The 15,545-nt window shown below is 48.9% G+C and overlaps 1 protein-coding gene across 1 annotated transcript in view; it reads left to right on the forward strand.

Annotated features, from left to right (window-relative positions):
- Positions 1-4,981: 4,981 nt before the first annotated feature.
- The window catches only part of LOC120841192, a 28,611-nt gene continuing 18,047 nt past the window's right edge, over positions 4,982-15,545 (forward strand). The window contains exon 1 of the mRNA XM_040212056.1: positions 4,982-5,689. Coding sequence (XP_040067990.1) covers positions 4,982-5,689 — 708 coding nt within the window. The remainder of the gene's footprint in view (positions 5,690-15,545) is intronic.

Here is a 15,545-nt window from a genome sequence, read left to right on the forward strand (position 1 = left end):
ATTCCAGGATGGGCAACACAAGTGCTGTGAACAGCAATCTGGGCACATCGGGAATGGCTCTTCTTGTGGACCGAATGACGAAGTCAAAGAGTAACCTTTTCCCGGACACGCTGTTTTGGACATAGCGATGGAAATCAAAATGCTGGTCGATGATGACACCTAGGAGGTGAATATGTGTTGTTCTTAGAATCTCCACTCGGTTCAGAAGAAGAGTTGGAGGGGTCGAAGGTTGGCGCGAGGCAGTGATGTGCATAGTAGCGCATTTGGTTTAAGCTTAGGGGAAGTTTGTTATCTTTGGACCAAGGAAGAATGCGATCTAGATCAACTTGTAGCTCCTTACCGAACGTACGATCGCAATAACGATTAGAACAGTCCTTAAAATACGGCCGACTATCCAGAAAAACGCCGGCGGTCGTGGAGCGGACACACGCAGACAAAAACGCGAAAGCGTGTGCTAGTATGTTAAGCTACAGCACCAGAGGACACGGTGGCGGCTCAGCGAACTAGCGAAAAACGAAATAAGCAAAAGCAAATGTGGCGCCATCGCGGTGCAACGGGAGACCTGGTCGCCCCCATAAAGCAGGTCGTGGTCACGGTGGAAGAAATACATTTAGGTGATGACTCTCTGTCTCGCGCGGCGACCACATTATGTTCGGCGCACCGAGCGCGCTTCACTCGCACGGGGATAGATGGCGCGCAAGTATAGAGGGGCTTGTGAAGGCTTGTATACGCCTCGCAAGTGGGCTCATTTTCGTATTCTGCGCATGAAAAAGGAAGTAGCGGTGACGTCAGAACGCCGAGCCCTGATTGGCTGATCGCGACCCCCTATCTGAGCGTCGTCTGCTCCTTTGCAACGTCGTCTGCGTCTGTCTTACCTTTCCTGCGACTTTCAGAAGTCAAGCGAGCTCGACTTCGCCATTCAGAGAGGGCAGACGAAATAACTCGAGCGGTACGTTGCTTTTGTCTAACAACTAGCCGACGCGCATCAAGGAGGGAAGTCAAAGGACTCACTGGCGAGGTGTCCCGAGGCGCCGAGGTTTGTTTGCTAAGAACGGAGAGTGAGCGTGTTAGTGTCCGCAAGTTCCCTCCGAAATACTTTTTCCCTCATTCCGTGTGCAGCGAGACTTCTCACTCTTTAACGGCGTTGGCCGGTTGGCGCAGTTAACGTCGTCTGCTTTACGTCTGCTAGTCAAAGCGATGGCTGCTTTACCTTTCCTGTGTCTGTCGGAGATTCACCGCTTTTTACCGGCGAGAGTCACCGTTGCCTCAGAAAACAAGGAGATGACAAGAGGAAGAGATTGACCTCTTAATCTAAAATTGAGGTCAGCGATCAAAGTATAAGACGAAAAGGATTCACAAGGGTCGCGCGGGCATATTCCATTCAGCACGCCAGCCGGTCGCGGGCAGACGGTCGCCGAGTCGGAGTGCCTGGGCCTATCTGCCGTGCTCGCTTGGTCGTTGTCGGTGGAATCGTGGCCATTGGAGTTTTTCCCAGGTGTTTGTGGATCCAGCTTGTTCGTCGTGGTCTGTTTCAAGTACCTTTTACTCTTTTCTTGCTGCTTGAAGTCGCGGGGCGTGAGAAGCGCACGTAGAAAAATAAATGTCCGTTGGTCGTCGCGACCGCAACGCTGTCGGCCATGCTGATTTGATTAAGACAGCTTCGGAGCTGTCGTAGGATTTCGTTGTAACCTGCGCAAAACTTACGAAATTTTCGTTTCGTGAATACGAATTTGTTCTCAAGTTCTGTCTTACGCATATTTTTGGCCTAAGATTGTTTTGTTAATCTGGCCTCTGCACTTCCGAAAGTCGCAGGAAAGGTGAGACAGACGCAGACGACGTTGCGAGCAGACGACGTTGCAAAGGAGCAGACGACGCTCAGATAGGGGGTCGCGATCAGTCAATCAGGGCTCGGCGTTCTGACGTCACCGCTACCCCTGCGCAAATAGCAGACTAACTTGCCCTCCGCATAGGGGGGCTTCTGAACAAAATTATGCATTCTTTACTCGGTCCCGGTGTACTGTGTAGTGAAATGATGGATTTATGTTGGCGCACTGGCAGTGATTGTCTTTCCCCCGTGCGGTTCCTGTTTTTTTTTTTTTTCTTTCTTTCCAAACGAGAACATTTTGATGATGACTCAACGTGACAAAAATACTCGTATAAATATAAAACTTCCTGGCATAATCTACTGGGTCTTCAATAATTTAGAGTAAACACCTGGGTCATGCTCGAATGTTTCGTCAACAAACATGTTTGGTGACAGTTCTATGAATTGTTTACACATTGCGTGCCTTTATATGAGATCGGGTGATATTTTTGCACCCTGCTCCTGCCTTATTGAAAAAAAAATTGTAATAATGTTACATAGTGGGGCCTAAATAATTCTTTACATGCGCATAAAGGTATTAACATTAAAAAATGGTTTATACATACAATGTTAACTCGTACTGTGGAGCATACAAGCCTTGTGAGCAGAAAAAATTCCTATTTATGATGACATAGGATGATGACATACTGACTGATATGATGACAGAGTGACTGAAAGTCAAACAATAGTAGTGGTTATAAGACATAAATCACTTTTCATCTATACTCGCACAATATGGTGTCACCCCGTCTCAAAGGTAAAAAAATACCTGACAAATATTTTGGCTTTAAAATGTACATAAAATCTGAATTCACTGCAAACTACTAAAGAACGCCACCTCCTACATCCTGTGTTTCTCGCCCATACCCTTAAACTAAGGCGAGCGCTGCTTTGCTGATTTCTTTATCTCTTGAGCTTGTTTGTTCCTACTTATCGTAATATGCTTACAGTGTTGTCGCATTCGCATGCTGAAGTAGTAGTGGAGCAACCGGGCAATTGTTTCTTCTTTGTGTTCAGCGCATGGAAACGTTATTGTGCATGTGTCAAGAACACTGTCGATTGTGTTCCAGTAGGCAGTCTTGTGGCTTTTATTTTACACAAAGAACTGTTCCGCTTTCTTCAATAGCTGGAAAAGGTTCTTGTTGGGGTGTGTAAGGCCTCCTCTTTTATTCACGTTTGTCAGTGCTGCTTCAGTAGAAGTGTCCTTGTCGATGCTGAAAGCGGATCGGCATGCAGGGCAGCGTGTAGCTTTTTTTTTTATTTTCACGCTCAAAAACCCAGTTATATAATATAGCATGCAGTCCAAAGCCTTGGTTTTATGAGCCTTTTCTGTCCAGACATCTTCGCATTCCCAGTCTTCGACGGAAATTAGACTGCCAAGCTCGGTCTTCACTTCCCAACGAGATGAGGAGACTAGGTATACGTGCGATCGGTCCTCGGGTTTGCACGACGCCACTGCTCCAGGCGAGCGTCATTCGATGGAGCTTTCAACAAGGACGCTCGCTCTCCGCAGTTCCGGTACCCCGACTTGCAGTTGGGAACGAAGTACGTCTTTCCCATCCTTATAGCATAACTTCTTCGGGTTAATGCTCATCTTCGTGCACGATGGTGGCACCGGTGATTGACACAGCACCAAAGCAAAACATGAGGCCAGCCACTGACCGCACACCACCACCACACTGCGAAAAAGGCGAGCAAGCTACGCCCCTGACACCGTGGCCGCAGAGGAGAGACCTCATACCCACGGAGCTTTAACGGTGCTCAGTATAAACGGCTCTGACGGTGCTCACACCTCAGCGCCCTCCGCGGCGGCACGGAACACTGCACTTCGTTTCACCCTATGTTATACCGCAGCGAAGGCTAGAAGCGCGAGCTCATAGCGTTGGCAGCTGCTCTTAAGTCACGAGAGCTTGTGCCGCCGGGATGTGCCCCAGAGCAAGGTGGTGGTGGTGAATACGTTTATTTAAAGAGAAAAATATATATCTCTGGAGACTCGAAGTTTTCATGACGCGGTGGCCTCAAGGCTTGGCATCGTCTCCTCGGTTAAAGGTGTTAGATGGAGTTTCCCTGGTCTCCCTCAGAAATATACTCTAAGAGAGATCTGAGGATCCTGGTCTTGCGTGAGGTGTCGCCCGCTGGGTGCGTCCAGTCCTGCAGTTTTGAAGGTCTTTCGTCATTCGCCATCTTACTGAAGATGAGTGTTCCGAGGGTGGAGAGGGCCACACATTCCCAGAGTATGTGTTTAAGTCTGGGAATGGATTCCTCGGCTTGACACCGCTGGCATCTGGGGTCGGGAGGGACAGCGTAGGGTTGTTGTTTCTTAAGTCTTGCCAGGTCCATTTGGTATCTGAACCTGGGTGTGACTGCTCCTCCTGTGCGTATGCGGCGGAGGATCACCGATTCTTTTCTCTTGAATTCTTCCCTAGGGAGAGGAAAGGAGCTCGCGCTTGTAGCCTTTCCTGCGGTACATCATAAGGTGAAACCGAGTATACTCCTTGTTCGAGGCTAGTTCCGAACACGATCTGGTCGCTCGCTCCCCACGAGAAGAGCGGCCAGAGTCACCACCTAAATGAATTTCTTCCACCGTGGTCGTGGTAGAAACTGCCGCCTCCGAGGATCCGAGACTCAGGGCTCAGATTGAGGCACCGGCGTTGCCCGGTGTGTCATCCTCTCAACGTCGTCGTCGTCATCTTACATACTGACCTTTCGACGCAATTCCAGTGTATCAATAGCTGCAATCTGTAATCAATCAGCCCCAGCAGTTTGCCGCACAATTTTGAGCGCATACAAAACAGACGAAACCGAAACGGAGGAACGGGGACGGGGTGAGCGTTTTATTTACCCTCGTCAACAGGAGGAAAAAAAATCTAGTGCGTTTCGGCGTCTCGCCGCAGCGGGCGCCCGTTAAATGACTCTTCTCTTATCCGTTGCTTGGTGATCTACCTTTTCTGACGAGGACGACGAAGTGTTCGGATTGCGAGCAGTACTTTTTCGCAGGTCAGCAATATTTTGTATTATTTTATCCAGGACACTCTTATTTTTCACTCAATTGCATCTGCAAGTTGCAACTGAGGACATCGGTTCTCCCGGCACGGGAGAACCAAGTATCCAGCGGTGATGACATCCCAAGAACAAAAAACGTTAAATGCGACCAACCCCACCTTGACCAATGCTTCCCTGGCGGATGCCGAGGAGGCAGCCTCTTTGCCCGCTCTAAAGTTCCCCCCAGAAGAAATTCAGGCCGACGTCAACAGGATAGAGCGTGATGAGGATCTCACCGAAGTGATGGACCCAACGAACGCACTACCGCTCTCATCGCACTACTACGCAGAGTCTACCTCGGACGCCTCGGAGATCACGTTCGATATGCGGGACTTCCAAACCGTGCACTCTAGCAAACGGAGGAAAAGAGCGCTCAACCTTGCGCCTAAGATAATGGGACACACCACCACGTTCCCTTCGGCTCTGGGCAATGTAGTGGTCTTCACTCCGAAAGACCCCACAAAGCAAGTCACAAGCTTTAATAGCATTCGCCTGACCGCGGAGTTAGAAAACATCGCTCCGTCCAGTATCCTGCAAATCAGGCCAAATAAGGCACTAAACGTCATTGCTATTGACACCCGGAACTTACAAACTACAGCGCAGCTGTTGAAGCGTGAAACTCTGCTAGGTGTACCGATGTACGCTTATGAACCAAGGTCCAAAACTCATGCTGTGGGTGTCGTGAAGGACGTAGCGAAGGACATCACTGAGGAAGAGCTCAAGGCACAGCTTAAGAGTACAATTAAGCTTGCTCAACTGAGGCGCTTGGGTGATTCCCAAACAGTACGCCTCACTTTTCTCGGAAGTGAGCTGCCAAGTCATGTCGCTGTGGGCTGCGTCCGGCGTCCAGTCACCGCATACTCACCATGTCCAGTGCAATGCCACTCGTGCGGGAAACTTGGCCATCTAACCCCAACGTGTGCGCGTCAAAAGATATGCCTTCGCTGCTCCAACGCCCATGACACCGAGGAATGCCCGCCAAACGCCCCATCCAAATGTGTGAATTGCTGAGGAAAACATCACGCGGCATCGCCACATTGCCCGAAAATCAAACTCATGAGAAAGATCAACGACTACCGACAGCAAAATGGAGTGAACCACGCTACCGCAAAAACAGCTGTCGCTACGCTTAACAAAACAAAGGAAGACTCCCAGCTGAGGCCACAACAGTTGCCGCTAGCTTTGCAACACCACTCAACCTGGCCAAGCGTCCTGGAAGCGAATGCTGTCCCTGAGAAAAAAGACGGCACGCCGAGTATCCCCACGATTCCAGGTAATCCCGCTGTTGCGGAGGCAGGGAATGTTCAACCACTTTCTTTGAGAAATCAAAGAGAAACAGTCGCCAGACAAGCCCCTTACCGTGAGGCGTCATCAGAAAGATCTTCTAGTCAGAAGAAGCAGAGAATTCCTCCAGCAACTGCACTTCCACCTCACTCTTTCTCAAGCTGGCAAAGCCTCGTCATGCCCCTCCTGCAAGCTCTTCGCAGCTTGGTGGCGGGCATCAACAACCCACTTGCCTCGTCAGTATTGAAAATCATCGATCTAGCCATGCCCCTTGTGGCTGCGTTTCTTGGATGAAAAACTCTGCAAGATACGTACAACCTCACAGATCGTCGCCAAAGCTCAGACACATTCCGCTAGTCATGCAATGGAACTGTGCAGGTCTCCAAAACCGTCTTGCAGAACTGCTGCTTTACTTATTGACTGTACCCATACCTATTCTTGCATTATGTGAAGCTGGCCTCCCTAATGATCAGAGCATCTCCGGCTACGTGAGATACTCAAACCCCACCATGAGCGGATTTACAAATGGGAGTGCTGCACTATTCATCAAAAAGTCTCTCCCTCAACACTCTATCGATGTCACTGATTTGTGTAGTGACCATCTAGAAATCGTCGCAGTGCAAGTCAGCGTATTTGGTAAGCCTTTATGTGTGGGGTCCGTATACGCACGCCCGGGAAAATGCGGCCTTCCTGTTGCCCGTGTAGTGGCGGAGCTTAAGAAACGGTGCCCAAGCTCCTTGCTTTTATGTGGGGACTGGAATGCCCACCACGAATTGTGGGGCTGCGCTAAACGAGACGCACGGGGCCTAGCTCTGGCTACAGCTCTAGAGAGGCACGATCTCGTCGTGGCAAATGATGGCCGTCCTACATTCTACCGCCCTCCTTGCACCTATAGCGCCATAGATATAACCGCCCCTTGTACAGACCTCGAAATCACGTGGCAAGTATTAGCCGATACAATGGGAAGCGATCATTTTCCTATTTTCCTGGATTTAAAAGGCTACCAACCGTCCAAGCAGCGCACAATTGATATGATCATTTGGGATACTTTCCGCAGTCACCTTTTATTGGTAAAGGAAGACGTATGCGCGGCTATTGTAGACGCTGCAAAAGCATCAACAGTGCAAATACGCCTTCCAGTACAATACCCCAAACCGGACCTGATTTTTCTGAATCTTTGCGCACGCAGGAGACAGGCCCAACGAAAGCTGCAGCGTTCTGGAAATCCGCTACTAAAATCGCATTTCAACAAATTAAACGCCGCAACTAGGCGCTATGCGAAGACGCTACGCAAACAGCAATGGCACGATGTGTGTGCTAAATCAAATGCCCACACACCAGCTTCCCGGATTTGGCATATTCTCGATTGCTTTATGGGAGCAAGAAACAAACTGTCGCCCCAGGCCTCTCTCGCACTCCAACGAGGAAAAGACCTCCAGGTTATAGCGGACGAATTCGCTAACTATTACGCCTCGGTCCGGAGCCAATCGCAAGAACCGTGCGTCATAGTTTCGACTTCGTCCCCTCTTGATGTACCATTCACCCTTGATGAACTCCAGGCGTCGCTCCGTTCCACCAAAAAGCGCACTGCCTCCGGACCAGACCGCATTACCCACCAAATGCTCTGCAACTTGCCAGATGAAGGTCTGCAACTGCTTCTGTCCGAGTATAACGTTATCTGGTCGACGAGAAACGTACCTGGTGAGTGGCGTTCAGCCTGGGTTGTGCCCATCCTCAAACACGGAAAGCCGAGAACCGAACCTTCATCTTATAGACCCGTTTCGCTTACTTCATGTGTGGCAAAGCTAATGGAACGCATGGTACACGCTCGACTTTCTTGGTGGCTTGAAGCTAAACTACTACTGCCCGATGTTATGACAGGCTTCAGAACTCGGCTTTCAACGGCAGACAATTTATTAGACCTGCTCAGCGCAGTCGAACACAATTGGAATGAAGAAAGATCAACGTTGGCGGTTTTCTTCGATATCGAAAAGGCTTTTGACAGTGTGACCCCATCAGTTGTGCTAAGAAAACTCACATCCTTAGGCATCACTGGGGTTGTGCAACGCTTTCTTAAATGCTTTCTAACGGAGCGAACTTTCCGAGTAAAACTCGATAAAACGCTCAGTGCCAACCGTCCTTCCCCATGCGGTTTACCACAGGGTTGCGTGCTTTCACCTCTTCTGTTTAATGTTGTCCTCTCCGGTCTCCCAAGCGCGGTTCCTTTTACCACACCAAGGGTCAACATGTCCGTGTATGCGGATGATATATGTATTTGGACGACAGGTCACAAGCACTGCAACCTGAAAGCAATTGTCCAGTCGGCAATAACATCTGTTGAGACATACCTTAAAGACTGTGGCCTGCGCATTTCCGCAGAAAAGACTGTTTTCATGATTTTTCCGGGGAAAAATTAACGATCCACCAAACTTGACCTGTGCCTTGGCGGTTCTCCTCTACGTCAAGTCGCAAACCATAGATTTCTAGGAATCAGCTTAAATCAAAGGCTGAAATGGACAAACCAAGTGAAGGCGATGACAAGCTCTACAATCTCGGCTACCCTATTGAAAAAACCAGCTTAAGCTGGTCCCAGCTTCAAGCTGGGTTATTGCCCCAGCATGCCCAGCTTGGCATGCTGGTCATGCTGGTTGATCTGGTCATACTGGTCATGATGGTTGATCTGGTCCCAGCTTCAAGCTGGGTTATTGCCCCAGCATGCCCAGTTTGGCATGCTGGTCATGCTGTTAAACTGGTCATGCTGGTGAACTTCCCAACCAGTTTAACCTGTTTAAATTAATACACAGAATAAAAAAGCCAAGCTCGTCAGAAAAGCCAACTCGGCATCCAATTTATTATTTTCGTACTTGCGGCAGCCTCACATGAACTCAAATGCTACACATCCTCGGCGCTGACACAGTACTAACCGACGCACAGATTCTCGGTGCAAATTGTCTACAATGTTAATAAAACCAGATTGCTTATCTCTCAACACGAAAAAAATACTAGACACAGGCCAAAAACAGGCAATAGCAGACGAAAATACTACACGGACGAGAGAAGCGAACCTGGGTCCCGCCAGCGATGGGGGCGAAGCGGCAACTTGCGTGGTCGGCAGAGGCGAGGAAATCCGTGTGGCTTGGATGGCATTGGCGATACTCCTCGGCACCGCCGTCATTCTTGGGCACACACACGTTCGAAGACACGAAGCGACGCCGCAGTCGGGACGTCTGACATCTTCCCGCACTGAACGGACTGCCGCTCGCTGTCTTCTCAAAACCCGCTTCGCTTGCACCGTCGTTCAACTAGTCTCCAAACAACGCGCACACAGCCGTCCCTTCGATCTGCCCTCTGCCCAAGCTATCCAAACGCGTCTTCGATTCTCCGTTTCTACCACTCTCTCTCTCTCTCTCTCTTTTCTCGCACACAAAGGTAGCTTGCAGCGCGCCTGACGCGCCCGGTGGTCTACCAAAAACGAGAGGACAAAGAACAGGACGTGGCCTCGTTCCAGCAGCCGACCTTGTCGCGCGCGCTCCCAGCAATGCCAGTTCGGCTATCTCTAGCCGACCTTGGCGTGCGCGCTCCCAGCATGACCAGCTTGACCACCACGATTATTATTTCGACCAGATTCACCAGCTTGTCTCCCAGCATGACCAGCTCGTCTCCCAGCTTGACCACATTGGCTCCATGGAAAACCAGTTTGACCAGTTAAGACCAGACTGGCTCCCAGCTACACCAGATTGAATCTAAAACCAGATTCGAGTGAGACCATGCTGGTTTTTACTTAGACCAGACTGACCAGCTTAAATTCCAGCTTGCCCAGCTTAAACCAGCTTGATTGCCAGCTAAACCAGTTTAATTACCACATTGACCAGTTTGACCACCTTGATTACCAGCTTGACCACCTTAATTACCAGCTTGACCAGTTTGATTTTCATGCTGGTTTTTCCAATAGGGTAGAAATGCCGTCCGCCGAGTTGGTAACGCAAACTGGGGCAATTCCCCTCGCTCAATGCTCTCGCTTCACTCAGCATTAGTAGTGAGCCGCCTTTTATATGCCTTGCCTTATATGAACATCCTACCCACGCCAGCTCTCAAACTGGAACGCATTCATCGACAAGGACTTCGCACAGCCCTTGGCGTTCCGAGAGAAACCAGCAACCTCAAAGTTTACGAAGAAGCCCGAACACTGTCACTGCCTCTAATGGCTTCCCAGCACCTCCTACAACAGATGCTCCGCCTTGAAGAAACTACTGCGGGCCTCTCTTTGCTTCGAAGAATCACCCGACGACCCCTATCACGATTTGGCATTTCTCTTCGCACCCTGCGTTACCTCGGGTGGAAACCAAAACCACCAGTCATCACCAGAAAATCTACACCTCCTTGGGCTGTTCGCACGGTTTCATCCCATGAGCACGTTCCAGGCGTAAAGAAGAAAAATGATTCAAATCCCCCGAATCTCAAATATTGTACAGATGAACACGTTGCGACCGAATTCAAAGATTTTCTTCGAGTATATACCGATGGATCGGTTGACCATTTCAAAAGCAGCAGCACCTCTGCCTTCTGCATCCCAAGCCTTGGAATAGAGTGGGCTGGACGGCTAGAAAGAATGGTCTCCACTACGACAGCCGAACTTTGTGCCATACTTGAGGCCTTAAAGGCTCTACAGACGTATCCGCCTCAGCCCACCGTCATTCTAACTGATTCCCGTGGAGCCCTTTTCTGTCTACGCAAGCAAACCCAAATAGGGGAACTTGTGGAAACAACAAGAACAGCTCTTTATGCACTAGAAGACGCTGGTTTCACCGTTCATTTCCAATGGGTGCCCTCCCACGTGGGAGTAAGCGGAAATGAAACAGCAGATCGTCTCGCTTCTCGAGCCCACGATTTCGCTCCGACACTCAAGTGTCCGACAGACGACCGCTGGCTCCAAAAGCAAGTTCGCCTGCATATTTCATCACTGAGTCCAGCGGCAGAATCAGGGCACCAACCTTGCCTCCTAGGTGGTCTCAGCCGAGCAGAAGCTACAGTTCTACTTCGCCTCCGCACTGGAAGTGCGAAAACCGGAAAAGTACTGTATCGATGGGGCCGAAGAAAGTCGCCTCTATGTGACGCTTGCAAGGTCTTAGAAGACGCCGAGCACATGCTCTGGGAATGTCCTAAATACAACGTTCAAAGGCAGAGATTCTCCCAGCAACTTCAGGACCTTCGTCCTCCACTTGAGGAAACTGATGACATTATTTTCCCACGGGGCTCTCGAGCCCGTCGCAGACATATGCAGGTCCTTTTCTTGCGTTTCTTAAAGGACTCTGGACTTTTAGCACAATTTTAAAAGCAGCCGATTCCAGAACAGCACGTCTGTGTGTGTGTGTGGGTGTGGATGTGTAGCGACAAGTGATTACTAACACTGAACGCCGGCTTTCCTTCTCTTTCCTTCCTTTCTCCTTCCACATCTCCTATTTCCTTTCTCTGCTCTTCTTTACGTTTCCCTCTGTTCTTCGGACGGGACATCGTCGGCGTTTCTCCCGCATGACAAACTCCGTCCTCTCTACTACTTCACGGAAATCCTCCTCCTCCTCCTACCTTTTCTCTTTCGGCGGCGGGTCACGTGACTATCTGCCAGCCCAGGTTTATTTATGTGTTTGCTTCGGCACGCGCTGCCCACACGTGGCACCACAATGGTTGTTTTCACCCTAACACAGACAGACGTCGAGGCACCCTATTGTTATTGACACGCTGACACAGAAGCTCCACCTCCAGCTCGCGCTTGTTGCGTTCTGTCGAGTTCGGCTGCTCTTGCATGCCTGTGTTATCGGCCGTACAAGCCCAGTCTAGAGGCGGAGCTTCTATCACAATATTTACCTCTCGCCGACCATAAGTGGTATACATTTGGTGTCGCGAGACACCATATTGTAGCGCGCTGTTTTCAGCGCGTGCTAAGAGCGAGCCTCTTCTTCAGACGACTATCTCGATGGTGTTCAGGAAGCATTGCACAAGCTCCGTATTAGCACGCGGCAAGCAACTGCTGCCTCAACTATGGCCGCCAGTGAATAGACCCTTACCGAAATTTAGTGCCATCTGGTGGCTTGTAAAGCAGTTTAGGTTTTGCCATATCAATGGCGGAAATGTACTTGTATCGGCACCGTCACTTTCGCAAGTCAACGGCACGCGAGGAATCGTTCAGTATGAATTCTTTCTCGATCACTTTCAGTTCGATGGTGACCAAGAACCTGCATTCAGAACAAAGCTCCAACCCACTCAGATGTCTAGAGAAAATTTTATAAACCAAAGTGCTTTAAGGCCGATTGTGTGCCGCCCACAGATTGACTGAATGTGAGTCATTAGAAATAAAGGCTTACGTAGGTCTTGTGTTCCATTCCTACGTCGCGTCGTACTGACCCCTGAATGTACAGGCCTCGCAAGATCCGCTTAGGAGCATCTTCAACGTCTTCCTTTATCAGTCACTACTTGACCTGTCCGTTACGAGCTTTCCTGAATCACAAATTAAATCTGGCATTGTAGTAACTGATAAAAGCGACCACTTGGGTATATTTCTTTGTGTAAAGACAAATATAAGTAAAAACGTAAATCAGTCGGTTCAGTTTCAGGATATAACGCCAGATGGCCTTGATAAATTTAGACGAGAATTTTCTTTAGTAGACTGTAATTATGTACTTCAAGAGACTGATGCAGATAATGCATATAACATGTTCTTGACTAAATTACAAGAGCTCTATGCAAGATGTTTTCCATATAAATCAAGAACTTCTAGAAAGATTCGTAAGCCATGGGTAACAAAAAAGATAGTCGTTAAAATACGTAGAAAAAATATGCTATATCAAAATTTTTAAAAACAAGAGAGACCGAAAAACTTCAAAGTTTTAAACGTTATCGAAACCAATGTAGTAAACGTATTTAATGCATTAAAAAATTGTAAAAGTTGTGACTGTGATGGTTGTCAAATAAAGCCTGTTAAATACATAATTGACATTATATGATGAAAATAATCCCTGGAGAAGGGGAACAAGGGGGACAGAGGACAAACACAAATCTCCAAACACAGCTAGGTGACTGGTGCGCGACCGAAAAAATCCGCCTGGTCCGGGTATCGAAGCCGGGACCTCTCCATTACAGGTGGAGCGCTCTACCAATTGAGCTAACCAGGGGTTAGACATCAGTAGAGCAAACGGGTTTTATCAGCTGCCACCCGTCTAACACCAACAAGGGTGAAGCTTGCAATTTAAGGTTATAATTAAAATGCCATTAAATGCAAAGGTGCAAGCGAGCTGGACAAGAATGATGAAAATAATCCCTGGAGAAGGGGAACAAGGGGGACAGAGGACAAACAAATCTCCAAACACAGCTAGGTGACTGGTGCGCGACCGAAAAAATCCGCCTGGTCCGGGTATCGAACCCGGGACCTCTCCATTACAGGTGGAGCGCTCTACCAATCGAGCTAACCAGGGGTTAGACATCAGTAGAGCAAACGGGTTTTATCAGCTGCCACCAGTCTAACACCAACAAGGGTGAAGCTTGCAATTTAAGGTTATAATTAGAATGCCATCAAATGCAAAGGTGCAAGCGAGCTGGACAAGAATGATGAAAATAATCCCTGGAGAAGGGGAACAAGGGGGACAGGGGACAAACACAAATCTCCAAACACAGCTAGGTGACTGGTGCGCGACCGAAAAAATCCGCCTGGTCCGGGTATCGAACCCGGGACCTCTCCATTACAGGTGGAGCGCTCTACCAATTGAGCTAACCAGGGGTTAGACATCAGTAGAGCAAACGGGTTTTATCAGCTGCCACCAGTCTAACACCAACAAGGGTGAGGCTTGCAATTTAAGGTTATAATTAGAATGCCATTAAATGCAAAGGTGCAAGCGAGCTGGACAAGAATGATCAAAATAATCCCTCGAGAAGGGGAACAAGGGGGACAGAGGACAAACACAAATCTCCAAACACAGCTAGGTGACTTATTTTCATCATTTTTGTCCAGCTCGCTTGCACCTTTGCATTTAATGGCATTCTAATTATAACCTTAAATTGCAAGCTTCACCCTTGTTGGTGTTAGACTGGTGGCAGCTGATAAAACCCGTTTGCTCTACTGATGTCTAACCCCTGGTTAGCTCAATTGGTAGAGCGCTCCACCTGTAATGGAGAGGTCCCGGGTTCGATACCCGGACCAGGCGGATTTTTTCGGTCGCGCACCAGTCACCTAGCTGTGTTTGGAGATTTGTGTTTGTCCTCTGTCCCCCTTGTTCCCCTTCTCCAGGGATTATTTTCATCATTCTTGTCCAGCTCGCTTGCACCTTTGCATTTAATGGCATTCTAATTATAACCTTAAATTGCAAGCTTCACCCTTGTTGGTGTTAGACTGGCGGCAGCTGATAAAACCCGTTTGCTCTACTGATGTCTAACCCCTGGTTAGCTCAATTGGTAGAGCGCTCCACCTGTAATGGAGAGGTCCCGGGTTCGATACCCGGACCAGGCGGATTTTTTCGGTCGCGCACCAGTCACCTAGCTGTGTTTGGAGATTTGTGTTTGTCCTCTGTCCCCGTTGTTCCCCTTCTCTAGGGATTATTTTCATCATTCTTGTCCAGCTCGCTTGCACCTTTGCATTTAATGGCATTCTAATTATAACCTTAAATTGCAAGCTTCACCCTTGTTGGTGTTAGACTGGTGGCAGCTGATAAAACCCGTTTGCTCTACTGATGTCTAACCCCTGGTTAGCTCAATTGGTAGAGCGCTCCACCTGTAATGGAGAGGTCCCGGGTTCGATACCCGGACCAGGCGGATTTTTTCGGTCGCGCACCAGTCACCTAGCTGTGTTTGGAGATTTGTGTTTGTCCTCTGTCCCCCTTGTTCCCCTTCTCCAGGGATTATTTTCATCATTCTTTTCCAGCTCGCTTGCACCTTTGCATTTAATGGCATTCTAATTATAACCTTAAATTGCAAGCTTCACCCTTGTTGGTGTTAGACTGGTGGCAGCTGATAAAACCCGTTTGCTCTACTGATGTCTAACCCCTGGTTAGCTCAATTGGTAGAGCGCTCCACCTGTAATGGAGAGGTCCCGGGTTCGATACCCGGACCAGGCGGATTTTTTCGGTCGCGCACCAGTCACCTAGCTGTGTTTGGAGATTTGTGTTTGTCCTCTGTCCCCCTTGTTCCCCTTCTCCAGGGATTATTTTCATCATTCTTGTCCAGCTCGCTTGCACCTTTGCATTTAATGGCATTCTAATTATAACCTTAAATTGCAAGCTTCACCCTTGTTGGTGTTAGACTGGTGGCAGCTGATAAAACCCGTTTGCTCTACTGATGTCTAACCCCTGGTTAGCTCAATTGGTAGAGCGCT

Source organism: Ixodes scapularis, unplaced genomic scaffold (assembly GCF_016920785.2).
Source record: "Ixodes scapularis isolate PalLabHiFi unplaced genomic scaffold, ASM1692078v2 PGA_scaffold1__304_contigs__length_218370807, whole genome shotgun sequence".
Taxonomy (NCBI): domain Eukaryota; kingdom Metazoa; phylum Arthropoda; class Arachnida; order Ixodida; family Ixodidae; genus Ixodes; species Ixodes scapularis.